We start from the raw sequence: 11,935 nt of genomic DNA, 5'->3' as shown, positions 1-11,935 counted from the left end.
GTGAGGCGTTGGCCTGGGCCCACTCATCACGCCTGTCTGGTCACGCGGGCTTTTCTCAGACTCTCAAGTTCTTGAAACGGGCTCTCTGGTAGCCACGTATGGAGAGGGACGTTAAGGAATTCACGAGCGCCTGTGACGTCTGCGCCCGCTCTAAGGCATCCACCCAGGCTCCGGTTGGCACCCTCAGACCTCTTCCGGTGCCCAGCCGCCCCTGGTCCCATGTGGGGCTGGACTTTGTCACAGGTCTCCCGCCGGTCAATGACCTCGACACCATCCTAACGGTCACTGACCGGTTTTCCAAAGCTGTTCACTTCATCGCCCTCCCGGGCCTTCCCTCGGCCCGACGCACTGCAGAACTGTTTCTGGAGAATGTGGTGCGTCTCCACGGGTTCCCGGTCGACGTGGTCTCAGATCGTGGTCCCCAGTTCACGGCCCGTTTCTGGAAAGCCTTCTGCCATCTAGTGGGAGCTTCTGTCAGCCTGTCTTCGGGCTACCACCCACAGACCAACGGTCAATCGGAGCGGGCGTACCAACAGTTGGGCCGGTACCTCCGCTGCTTTGTCTCGGCCCAGCCCTCGCAGTGGCCTAAGTACCTCCTCTGGGCGGAGCTGTCTCACAATCTCCACACCTCCTCGGCCACTCAGATGTCCCCTTTCGAGGTCTGCTATGGCTACCAGCCCCCAGTCTTCGCCCACCAGGAACCCGAAGTCGCGGTGCCAGCCGCTCAATCCCTGGTGAGGCGCTGCAAGAACGCATGGATCAAGGCGCAGGCCTCCATTACCCGGGCCAACGCCCGTTACTCACACCATCACCTCCGCAGGCACCGCCCGGGTTCCTCCTATGCTCCAGGGGACAAGGTCTGGGTGTCCACAGCAGGCCTCCGGGTCCGCGCCGGTTCCAGGAAGCTCGCTCCCCGGTTCCTCGGGCCCTACCCCGTGCAGGAGGTCATCAACCCGGTCACGTACCGGCTGCGGCTGCCTACAAGCCTTCGCGTCCATCCTACCTTCCACACCTCCCGGCTCAAGCCTTACGTGGAATCCCCCCTCCTGCCACCTCAGGCTCCAGCACCTCCGCCGGCCCGCTTGCTCGACGGTGAGCCCATCTACACAGTCCGGCGCATTCTGGACGCTCGCCGCCGGGGTCGGGGCTGGCAGTACCTCGTAGATTGGGCGGACTACGGCCCCGAGGAACGCTCCTGGGAGCCGGCCCGCTCCATCTTGGACCCTGCCCTCATCTCGGACTTCTGGGCCCACCGAGGTGGCCCGGGGACTTCTGGAGCCGTCCCTGGACCGGGGGGTCCTGTCAGAGTCCAAGCCCCCAGGCCGGGCTCTCCCAGCTGACCGGCTTCCGTCTTGGACCACATTACCCAGCATGCCCCTCGCGGGGATTCCCTCCACGTTCCACCTGCGTCAATCCATGTCTATATATGGAAGACGCTACACCGGCTCTTCACTCAGTCATCGTTCCACCGTGATCCATGATCAGAGTATTTCCAAAGCTACTACAGCTAAACCTCCACCTTTCCTCCTCAGACCTCATCCGTCAGCCTTTCCAGCACCGCTTTCAGCCCACCGTCTGTATAATAAACGCTCTTACTCCCGAACCCAGTCTTCGAGTCTGACAAAAAATCACGAGGCGCTACACAAAAACAAAAAATATAAAAAATTGTAAAAATATAAAAAAGCACTTAGCAAATGTTTAAAAACACACCCAAAATGAGCAAGAATACACAATTACGGTTTAAAAGAAAAAATATTAAGAAAGAGAGAGAGTGAATAGGAAAGAGGGAAATCAATGGATCCTGAGGAAGGTGGAATAGGTGGGGAGAGCAGAATAAAGAGAGAGTGGTGAAGAAGGTCATACAAAAGCCAGCTTGAACAAGTGAGTCTTCAGCTGCTTTTTAAAGGAGACCACTGAGTCCACTGATCTCAGGCTCAGGGGGAGAGAGTTCCAGAGTCTGGGGGCCACAGCAGCAAATGATCTGTCACCTTTGGTCTTTAGCCTGGTGCGCTGCACAACCAGTAGGCTTTGATCACTGGACCTCAGGGACCTGCTGGGGGTGTAGGGACTAAGAAGATCACCAATGTAAGATGGTGTTTGTCCATGTAAGGCCCTATAGACCAGAACAAGGATCTTGAAATGAACCCTGGAGTTGACTGGCAACCAGTGAAGCTGGAGGAGAAACGGCATAGGCGTCATTTTAACCGGGGACGCCGGGAACATGTCCCCGGCAAAATTTGTGATTGGCAGCTGTGTCCCCCCACTTTAAAAAAAGCCTGCTGATGAGGATTTTTGTTTTACCAGCTCAGATCTTATACCAGGGGCCGGCAACCTGTTCCCATCAAAGAGCCATTATTACCCATTTCCCACAGTAAAGAAAACACTGGGAGCCACAGCGTTGTGGGCGGGGCCTACCCTCAGACAGCAGAGCGCTGCTCACAACCAGGTGACAGCAGACGGTACCGGTCGCTCGCATGGGCGTCGCACCCGTGGGGGATTCAACACCCACACTTTTCCTTCTGTTTTGCTCACCTCCACACCAGTCTGGTTTCTTTACGTCGCACTCACTCTGTTTGCCTCATCTCCTTCTTCACCTCCCGCTTCTGACAGCCGATGTCGGGTTTCCAGGAGAGCAGGAGAGGGAGGGACGGAAGAGCTCGACTGAATTCATAATTTTACATCTTGACATTAGCTGAACAAAGTCTGAGTTTGATAAAGTGAAGAACAACCATTTGCAGAGGTTTATAACTGGCGTGGCGCCAGGTTTTCATTTTTGGGTGGGCCACGGTAATTCTGGACGGACCTTAATAAGCAGTGCCTTAGTGAAGCAGGCAGGACGCGCTAGAAAATTTTGTTTAAATAGACGTCATAAATGTGTTCCTCCATCATTTTAATTTATAAAATATGAAGTAAAAACTCCCAATTTAATTTTCATTCATTTGTCATTAATATGAAGTCTACACCCGTGCGTTAAGTGGACCATCTTCCAGTAAAAGCAAAGTATCCAGCCCATCTCTCCAAATGCGTAAAATGTGCATCAGCCGCTAGTTAGGCGCGTCGCGCGCACCGTCAGCTACGTCAGCCCAGACAAGAGCAGAGCAAATAGAGAAAGAATAGAGGATAATTGTGTCTGGATGTGGATGGAGATCACATTTTACAGCAGCCTGATCATCATTTAAATACGTAAACCATCACCTGGCTTCTAGTCCACACTATCAGCATTATTTTAATTGGTGTGTGTGTGTGTGTGTGTGTGTGTGTGTGTGTGTGTGTGTGTGTGTGTGTGTGTGTGTGTGTGTGTGTGTGTGTGTGTGTGTGTGTGTGTGTGTGTTTTCCACTTCAAACACCGGTCTAACCAACCAGACCAGCGTGTCCAGTAACATATTAATGTTACAATTGAACCGTTTCACTTCATGTAAGCTAGGAACATTTCACCTGCCGTGGCCCGACCGCTTCTGCTCCACATAAACTTTGTGCGTAATCAAATGTCTCTACAGGTGCTTGCTGAGCTGAAGAGGCGATTCTGCCTCAGACTGGATGCGTAATGCGTCTCCATATTAGAGACGGGAACAAGCGCTGTTCAGCCAAAGTTTCATAATTTCATAAAAAGAACATTTTTCCAAGTGACACATCCCTCAGAGAGACCGGGTTTCCAGACCGCTTCAGTGGGAGGGAATCTTATTGCATGCACCGTGGTTCTGCACTGCGCTGCGAACCCCTGAGATCTTCAGCCCACTGCCCACCGTGGGCGCTCCGAGCCCCGCTGAACACAGTGTCCAGTATAAAGCTCTGATGTTCTGATGGGAATCAAGTTACCTCCGCGATGTGCGTTAACGATTAAAATGTCAGCTCATCCATGCGCATCAGTGAGCGTTGGGGTAATTCTTTCAAAACAACCAACATCTTTGAGTTTATCCGTCAATATGTGGCAAGGTGGAGAAACGAGGGCCCGGGCGGGATTCGATCCCCATATGAGAGTCATATGCACTAACCAGTCAGCCAAAGGGACTTCCCCTTGGCCAAGTAGCCAGGGCGCATTATCTATCGGGACACTGTGACAGGACACTCACACTGCCACACCTGATTATGAAACTTTGGCTGAATAGCGCTTGTTCCTGCCTCCAATGTGGTGACGCATCCAGGAACCAGTCTGAGGAGAAGCCCAGAATCTGACATCCTCCAGCTCAGGAAGCGCATATGATTACGCACAAGCGTGACACGTCAACCCGGTCTCACAGTAAGACTGGGTTGGAACTGTTCAGGTTTACGCAGACAATCTTTACATTTAGAATTGGCATACAGATGTAAAATTAATGCAGTAAAATACAAAGCTTTTTATTTAAATATCCATTCATTATTTTACAAACACAGAGAGCCGCATCAGATGGATGGAAGAGTCGCATGCGGCTCCAGAGCCGCCGACCCCTGTGCTAGCCTACTTTATTGTCCCCAGCAATTTTTAAACCCCACTCAAGTGTATGGTTATTGTCCCCAGCAATTCTGAAAACAAACTGACGCCCTTGAGAAACGGGGTGATGTGGGTGTATTTGGAGGACTTGGTCAGAAGCCGAGCACAGGCATTCTGAACCACCCGTAGACAGTTCAGGGAGCTTCTGCTCAGACACGTGAAAAGAGAGTTGCAGTAGTCTAAGCGTGAGGAGATGAAGTTGTGGATAACTGTCTCAAGTTCAGAGCGAGACAGAATGGGACGCAGCTTAGCAATGTTCCTGAGATGGAAGAAGGAAGAGCGAACAAGAGAACTGACATGAGAATCCAGGGTGAGAGCTGGATCAAAGGTCACGCCAGGATTCCTGATGGAAGGTTTGGTGTGGGAAGCAAACTGACCAAGAGAGTCTCTGACTTTGGGAACCAGCTTGTCTGGGGCACAGATGAGGATCTCAGTCTTATCTTCATTCAGCTGTAGAAAGCTCCCAGCCATCCAGGTTTTGATAGAGTCTAATGGGCCATTCCCATCTGTACCGGGTCGGCCCGGGCCGGGTAGCGTAGGTTGTTTACATATCTGGGTGGCCTGGTATTTTTCCGGGCCAACCAAGGCTCATTCTCAGCCCTCTTCTCGAGGGGGTCTGCTTCAGGCCGACCAGGGCCAACACACCCACTGCTGACAGCAAATTCACACCTTCCATTAGAGCAAGCCTCTGATTGGTGGGTAGAATCAGCCCACATGGGCTTAAGGCAAGGATGTGTGGAATCAACCGGGCCAGGCTGGGGCCGACCGGGGCTACCCGGCCCGGGCCGACCCGGTACAGATGGGAATGGCCCATAAGCATGTGTGTAACAGCTGCAGCTTAGACATCTCATGGGGCTTGAAGGAGATGTACAGTTGGATGTCATTTGCATAAAGATGGTAGGAGATTCCTTTGAAGGAGCTCAGGATGTGCTGAAGAGGAAGCAGATAGAGGAGGAAGAGTAGAGGCCCCAGCACAGAACCTTGTGGGACACCATGGGTAAGAGAGGTGGTGGAGGACCTAAACTTGGAGATGGCCACAGAAAAGGAGCGCTCAGAGAGATAAGAGGAGAACCACTCCAGAGCAGATCCTGATAGGCCTACCCAGTCTCTCAGCCTATCTAGTAGCAGGTGATGGTCAACAGTGTCAAAGGCTGCAGTCAGGTCCAACAGGACCAGAACAGAACAGTCCCCTGCATCACTGTGAGTCAGAAGGTCATTAGAGACCCTAAGAAGAGCTGTTTCAGTAGAATGAGCTCTACAAAAACCTGACTGGAAGCTATCATAGATGTTATGTTCATCAAGAGCAGCTGTGAGTTGTTTAGCCACAACCTTTTCCAAGATCTTGGAGATGAACGGAAGTTTAGAGATGGGTCTGAAGCTGCTATGGAGAGAGGGGTCGAGACTCGATTTTATAAGAAGCGGATGGATTACAGGGTTCTTAAAGCAAGCAGGGACCTGACCAGAAACCAGAGAAGCATTAATTATGGAGAGCACGATGGGACCGATGGACTGAATAGCACTTTTAAACAAAGATGAGGGTAAGATGTCGAGGGGGCAAGCAGAGGTCTTCATAGAGTTAACTAGTTTGGTTAACTCAGGCAAAGAAACAGGAGCAAAGCTATCTAGGATGATGGGCCTGGTTGGAGTCGGGAGAGGTGGCGGTAAGGCTGAAGGAGAGATGCTAGATCTAACCTTATTGACTTTGTCCACATAGAAAGACAGAAAATTCTCACAGTCTGCAACAGAGTGGATGGAGGCTGTAGGAGAGGCAGGAGAGACGATGCTGCTGATGGTGTTAAACAGCACCTTGGGGTTCCCTTTGCTCTGGGACACCAGGTTGGAGAAATAGGAAACCCTAGTGTCTCTGACTGCAGAGTTAAAGGATGTCAGAAGATCCTTTAGGTGCAGCAGATGGACGTGGAGATGGGTTTTCTTCCGCAAGCGCTCAATTTTTCTGCATTGGCGCTTCAGGCTGCGAAGGCTGTCATTAAACCAGGGAGTAGGGTTCACTGCAGGAACTGATCTGATTCTGACAGGACAGATGTTGTCCAGAATGGAGAGGCAGTGCTCGTTAAACTGAGAAGTTAAGGAATCTGGGTCATTATCAGAAGAACAGGGTGGATCAAAAGCAGCAGAAAAAGTGCTAGCTGTGCTCTCATTAAGAAAACGAGAACTAACCATACGGCAAGCAGGAGGTGGGGACGCAGAAGCTGACAAGTTAAAGAAAATGCAATGGTGGTCTGAAATATAAACGTCCTCAGGACAAACACTGTCAGCATTTAGACTCAGGGTAAAAACAAGGTCTAGAGTGTTGGAGTGTCTAGATGATGGAGCTTGATTATTAAGAGCTTTATATGTGAGAAGAAAGATCTTAAAATCTATTCTGAATTTAACAGGTAGCCAATGTAGGGAAGCTAAGACAGGAGAGAAATGATCTCTCTTTTTAATTCTCATCAGAATTCTAGCTGCAGCATTTTGGACAAGCTGAAGACTTTTAACTACATTCTGTGGACTTCCTGAGAGTAATGAATTACAGTAATCCAGTCTTGATGTAATAAATGCATGAACTAGTTTTTCACCATCACTCCTGGAAAGGATACTTCTAATCTTAGCAATATTCCGAAGGTTGAAAAAGGAAATCCTACAAACCTGATTAACCTGGGATTTGAATGACATGTCCTGGTCAAAAATAACACCAATGTTCCTTACTTTGTTCTCGGAGACTAATTTAATGCCATTCAGGTCAGGTGATTCACTAAGCAATTTCCTTTTCTGGATTTCTGGTCCAAAGATGAGAACTTCCGTCTTGTCTTGATTTAAAAGCAAAAAGTTTAGAGTCATCCAATTTTTTATGTCCTCAAGACAAGCCTGTAATCTAACTAACTGATTAGGTTCATCAGGGTTAATGGATAAATATAACTGAGTATCGTCAGGATAACAGTGAAAGTTTATCCCATGATGTCTAATGATTTTACCAATTGGGAGCATATATATATATATATATATATATATATATATATATATATATATATATATATATATATATATATATATATATATATATATATATATATATATATATATATATATATATATATATATATATATATATATATAGTAAAAAGAATTGGTCCAAGCACTGAACCCTGTGGTACTCCACAAGTAACCCTGGAGTATGAAGATTTGTCATGTACATTTACAAAATGAAATCTGTCAGACAGGTAGGACTTAAACCAGCCTAGCGCTGTTCCTTTGAACCCTACGACATGTTCAAGCCTTTCTACAAGAACATTGTGATTAACTGTGTCAAAGGCAGCACTGAGATCTAACAAGACTAGAACAGACACAAGATTCTTATCTGAGGCCATGAGAATATCATTTGTAACTCTCACTAACGCAGTTTCAGTGCTGTGAGACTCTCTAAAACCAGACTGAAATTCCTCAAACAGAGCATTAGTGTTTAAATGCTGACATACTTGGATGGCCACTATTTTCTCCAGGACTTTGGATAAAAATGGAAGGTTAGCTATTGGTCTATAATTCATTGGGTCATCTGGATCCAGAGAAGGCTTCTTAAGTGAAGGTTTGATTACAGCAACCTTAAAATCTTGTGGTACATATCCATTTACTAAGGATAGATTAATTGTATCTAGAATGGGGGCAGTAACCAAAGGAAATGCATCTTTAAATAATTTGGTTGGGATTGGATCCAAAATGCAAGTGGAAGGTTTAGATGAAGCTAATATTTTTGATAAATCTGAAAGCTCAACTGGATCTAAACGGTTCAGACACAGATAATGTCCAACAACTTTGCACAGCCATTGAAGAGGAGTGGACCAACATTCCACAGGCCACAACTGACAATCTGATAAACTCTATGCGAAGAAGATGTGTTGCACTGCATGAGGCAAATGGTGGTCACACCAGAAACTGACCGGTTCTGAGTCCCTAGATCCCTAATAAAGCAAAAAAAAAAAAAAAAAAAAACCTGCACATTACAGGGTGGCCTTTTATTGAGGGCAGTATAAGGTACACCTGTGCACTACTCATGTCAGATCAGCATCTTGATGTGGCACACCTGTGAGGTGGGATGAATTATCTCAGCCAAGCACAGGTGCTCACTATCACACATTTAGACTGATTTGTGAACAATGTTTGAGAGAAATGGTAATATTGTGTATCTGGAATGGATTTTAGATCTTGAAGTCCATCTCATTAAAAATTGGAGCAGAAACAAAGGTGTTGCGTTTACATTTTTGTTAAGTGTATATATTCTCCTGCCGAAAGTCTAAGGAAAAAATTTGAAGTTTGAAGTTAATAAATGCATTTTTTGTATGACAGAAAGCGAAACTATTGAACACCTTTTCTTTTTATGTTCAGCCACAATTGGCTTTTGGAAAGATGTTTATCAATTGTTAAATACTGGGATAAATGATGTATGGCTTAACAAATCTAAAGTGTTAATATACATGGATGCACTACCAAAAACGATATCCAAAATGGTGAACATTATTATCATCATAGGTAAATACCATGTACATTAGAATAAGTGGAAAAACAGCAAGCCTAACATTAACCATTTTAAAAATGAAATTAAACAATTTAAAACATCTCTAAAAGTATTATCAGAAAATAACCAATATGTAACCGAGCTGTACAAAACAATGTCGGAGTTACTCACTCTTTAAATGACAATCAATGTATCAAACATGCTTGAAATATGCTGAGCTATTAACCCCTGTAAACTTATTTTATTATTTAAATTTTCTTTTTTTTAGTTAAAATACTATTATTTTCTATCAGTTTATTTCATGTATTGTCATGCTGTAATTGTTGCCAGTTCTGAATGATATTTTTTTTCCTCAAATGAGTTCATTTATACATTTAAATTTTCAGTTGTGCCTTCTCTCATGCAGCCCCAAAACTCCATGCGTTTTGATCCCTCTGTCAGCAGATTCTAGTCGGCCCTTAAAACACACTTTTTCAGTATTGCCTTCCCTCTGTGACACCTTACATGAAAATCCAGCACCGGGTTTATTTTTCTTAATTTAGTTTTTATGATTCAGTAGCTCACTTAACACCTCGCACCATGTTGTAGCTTTTTTTGGTTTTATTTGTGCCATTTCAAATGGTTTTTATCATTCTTCGCATTATTTTTATTTTTGATGGTGCTGTTAACTGTTCTCTATTCTACTGTTTTTAGTAGGAATTTTTATCCTTGATTATTTATGCTATGTTTTTATGTATTTTACCTTATTTTCATGCTTTCATTGTGTTTTGTCGATTTGTTCAAGCATTTGGCTCTTTTATGTACAGCACTTTGGTTAGCTGCCATGCTATTTTGAAATGGTGCTTTATAAATAAATTGGTATGGTATGGTGTGGTGTGGTATTTTTGAACCTAAATGTATGTAAAATGTAAATGAAAAATAAAGCATTAAAAAATACTTCTACCCGGAACCGATGTGAACAATGAGTTCTTTCTTACCGAACAAGCGACATGTTGCACTTACTTCCGGTGCTGGTTTCAGCTTCCTTATTGTTTATGTAAGCTATTTCAAGGGTTAAATCGTGACAAAGATGGAGAAACGTGGTAGAACAAGAAGCTAAAGTGCGCCATGATTAAGTCAAGTGGCTCCTGTAGTGTAATATGTTCAAAAAGATGACTGAATTCGGTCCAGATTCCGGGGGGCGCGTTAAGGTAACGTTCCGCTGTAAATCCGTATTTTTGCCAAACCGTAAACCTGTCATGTGGATTGACTTATAAATATCATTAGAGCAAGTCAAATGTACTTCATCTTCCTGGTATTTTCTCCCGGGTTTGTTGTGTTTAAAAGCGTTGTGTTGCTGCAGGGAGTGACCATAGTGAAACCCATTGTGTTTGGGAATGTTGCCCGCTACTTTGGGAAGAAGAGAGAGGAAGATGGACATACCCATCAGTGGTCTGTTTATGTGAAGCCTTACAGAAATGAGGTAAGACGAGCTGTAAGTAAAGCGCGTGCTTCTCTGCAAAATAACATTTATTCCTTTTGTATAATAAAACACAAATATGTCTCCCAGGACATGTCTGCCTACGTGAAGAAAATCCAGTTCAAGCTACATGAAAGCTACGTCAACCCACTAAGAGGTGAGGAGACCTTCAGGTAGAAAATGTTCGTTTACAATTATCACCTTTTCTGATTCTTAATTTTTTTTTTATCTTTCCCCCTTTTCCAAGTCGTAACAAAGCCTCCGTATGAGATTACAGAGACAGGCTGGGGAGAGTTTGAGATCATCGTCAAGATATTTTTTATGGATCCTAATGAAAGACCTGTACGTTTTGCCTCAAATAGACACATTTCTAGTGTCACATGGAATGATAAAGTATTACCGGAAAACATTTTTTTGTATCTCAAATTGTATTGATTTGTGTTCAAGGTAACTTTGTATCATCTCCTGAAGCTGTTTCAGTCAGATTCCAGCGCCATGCCCAAGAAAACTGTTGTCTCTGAGTTTTACGATGAAATGGTAGGGATTATTTTATTCTTTGCTTTCATGGTGCTGCTTTTTTTATCAAATAAGTCATTTATGTGGAGTTCATTAATTGTTTAAAATATTTAAAAGAAAAAAATGTTTTATATTTTTTAGATATTTCAGGATCCTACCGCCATGATGCAACAGCTGTTGACCACATCAAGACAACTCACTCTTGGACCCTATAAGCATGAGACAGAGTGTATGCATTAACGTATTGAACTGTGAAAGTCATGTGGTTTTTGTTGCAAGTTCTATGATGGTGGGGGGAAAACAACACATGTTTACTGAAATAATTGTGGACTTTGTTTCCTTGATTTTGATGTTTGTTTTTATCACTGCAGTCAGTGAGCTGGAGCAGAGGACAAAGGAAAAACTGGAAGCGGCAAAGAAAAGAACCAGCCAAGAGATCACGGAGCTAAAAGACAAACTGAAAGCCAGCAGAGAAAACATTAACCACCTGAAGGCTGAGATCCGGAAGCTGGAGGAGGATGGCGATCACAAAGACCACTAAGATGCTGAAAAGTTGATTGATTTGCATCTTTAGTGCCTCCGCTTTCTTCGTTGAATCCAAAATGGTACTTTAGGTTTGGCTCTTGGGTAGCAACTGTTTAACATTTTTAAGTTTTTGTTTATTTTTTAAGGTGTGATTTGGGCTTAGTTTATCCATTTGTTATGAAACAAAGACAAACACAAGCAATCTAAAAGCTGTCATATTGAAGTGTTAATATGAGGTCCTCTGTCAGCACTGGAAATTTGTGGAAACGGTGTGTCCTTTTTAAAGAAAAGGCCTGTGTTATAAACGTTTGTGAATTATTTGTCGTTTTCATTCTGATGTGTTCATTTTTATACAAAATAAACATTTTACAGTATTGGTTCATGTTTGTGTAAGTTAGGAATGTAATGAAATGCTTTATTTTGAATTTACCAGCTAGATATGTGCTTAATGTTGAAC

General features: G+C 44.5%; 1 protein-coding gene across 1 annotated transcript; it reads left to right on the top strand.

Moving 5' to 3' along the window:
- Nucleotides 1–9,969: 9,969 nt before the first annotated feature.
- yeats4 (YEATS domain containing 4) lies at nucleotides 9,970–11,852 on the top strand. The gene is made up of 7 exons (XM_015958883.3): nucleotides 9,970–10,168; nucleotides 10,321–10,440; nucleotides 10,528–10,594; nucleotides 10,685–10,779; nucleotides 10,885–10,974; nucleotides 11,095–11,182; nucleotides 11,325–11,852. Exons 1-7 carry the CDS (start codon nucleotides 10,118–10,120, stop codon nucleotides 11,492–11,494), a joined length of 681 nt encoding a protein of 226 aa, XP_015814369.1. The 5' UTR covers nucleotides 9,970–10,117; the 3' UTR covers nucleotides 11,495–11,852.
- Nucleotides 11,853–11,935: the final 83 nt, after the last annotated feature.

Source organism: Nothobranchius furzeri, chromosome 1 (assembly GCF_043380555.1).
Source record: "Nothobranchius furzeri strain GRZ-AD chromosome 1, NfurGRZ-RIMD1, whole genome shotgun sequence".
Lineage (NCBI taxonomy): Eukaryota > Metazoa > Chordata > Actinopteri > Cyprinodontiformes > Nothobranchiidae > Nothobranchius > Nothobranchius furzeri.
This window is presented reverse-complemented; position numbering and strand designations above follow the sequence as displayed.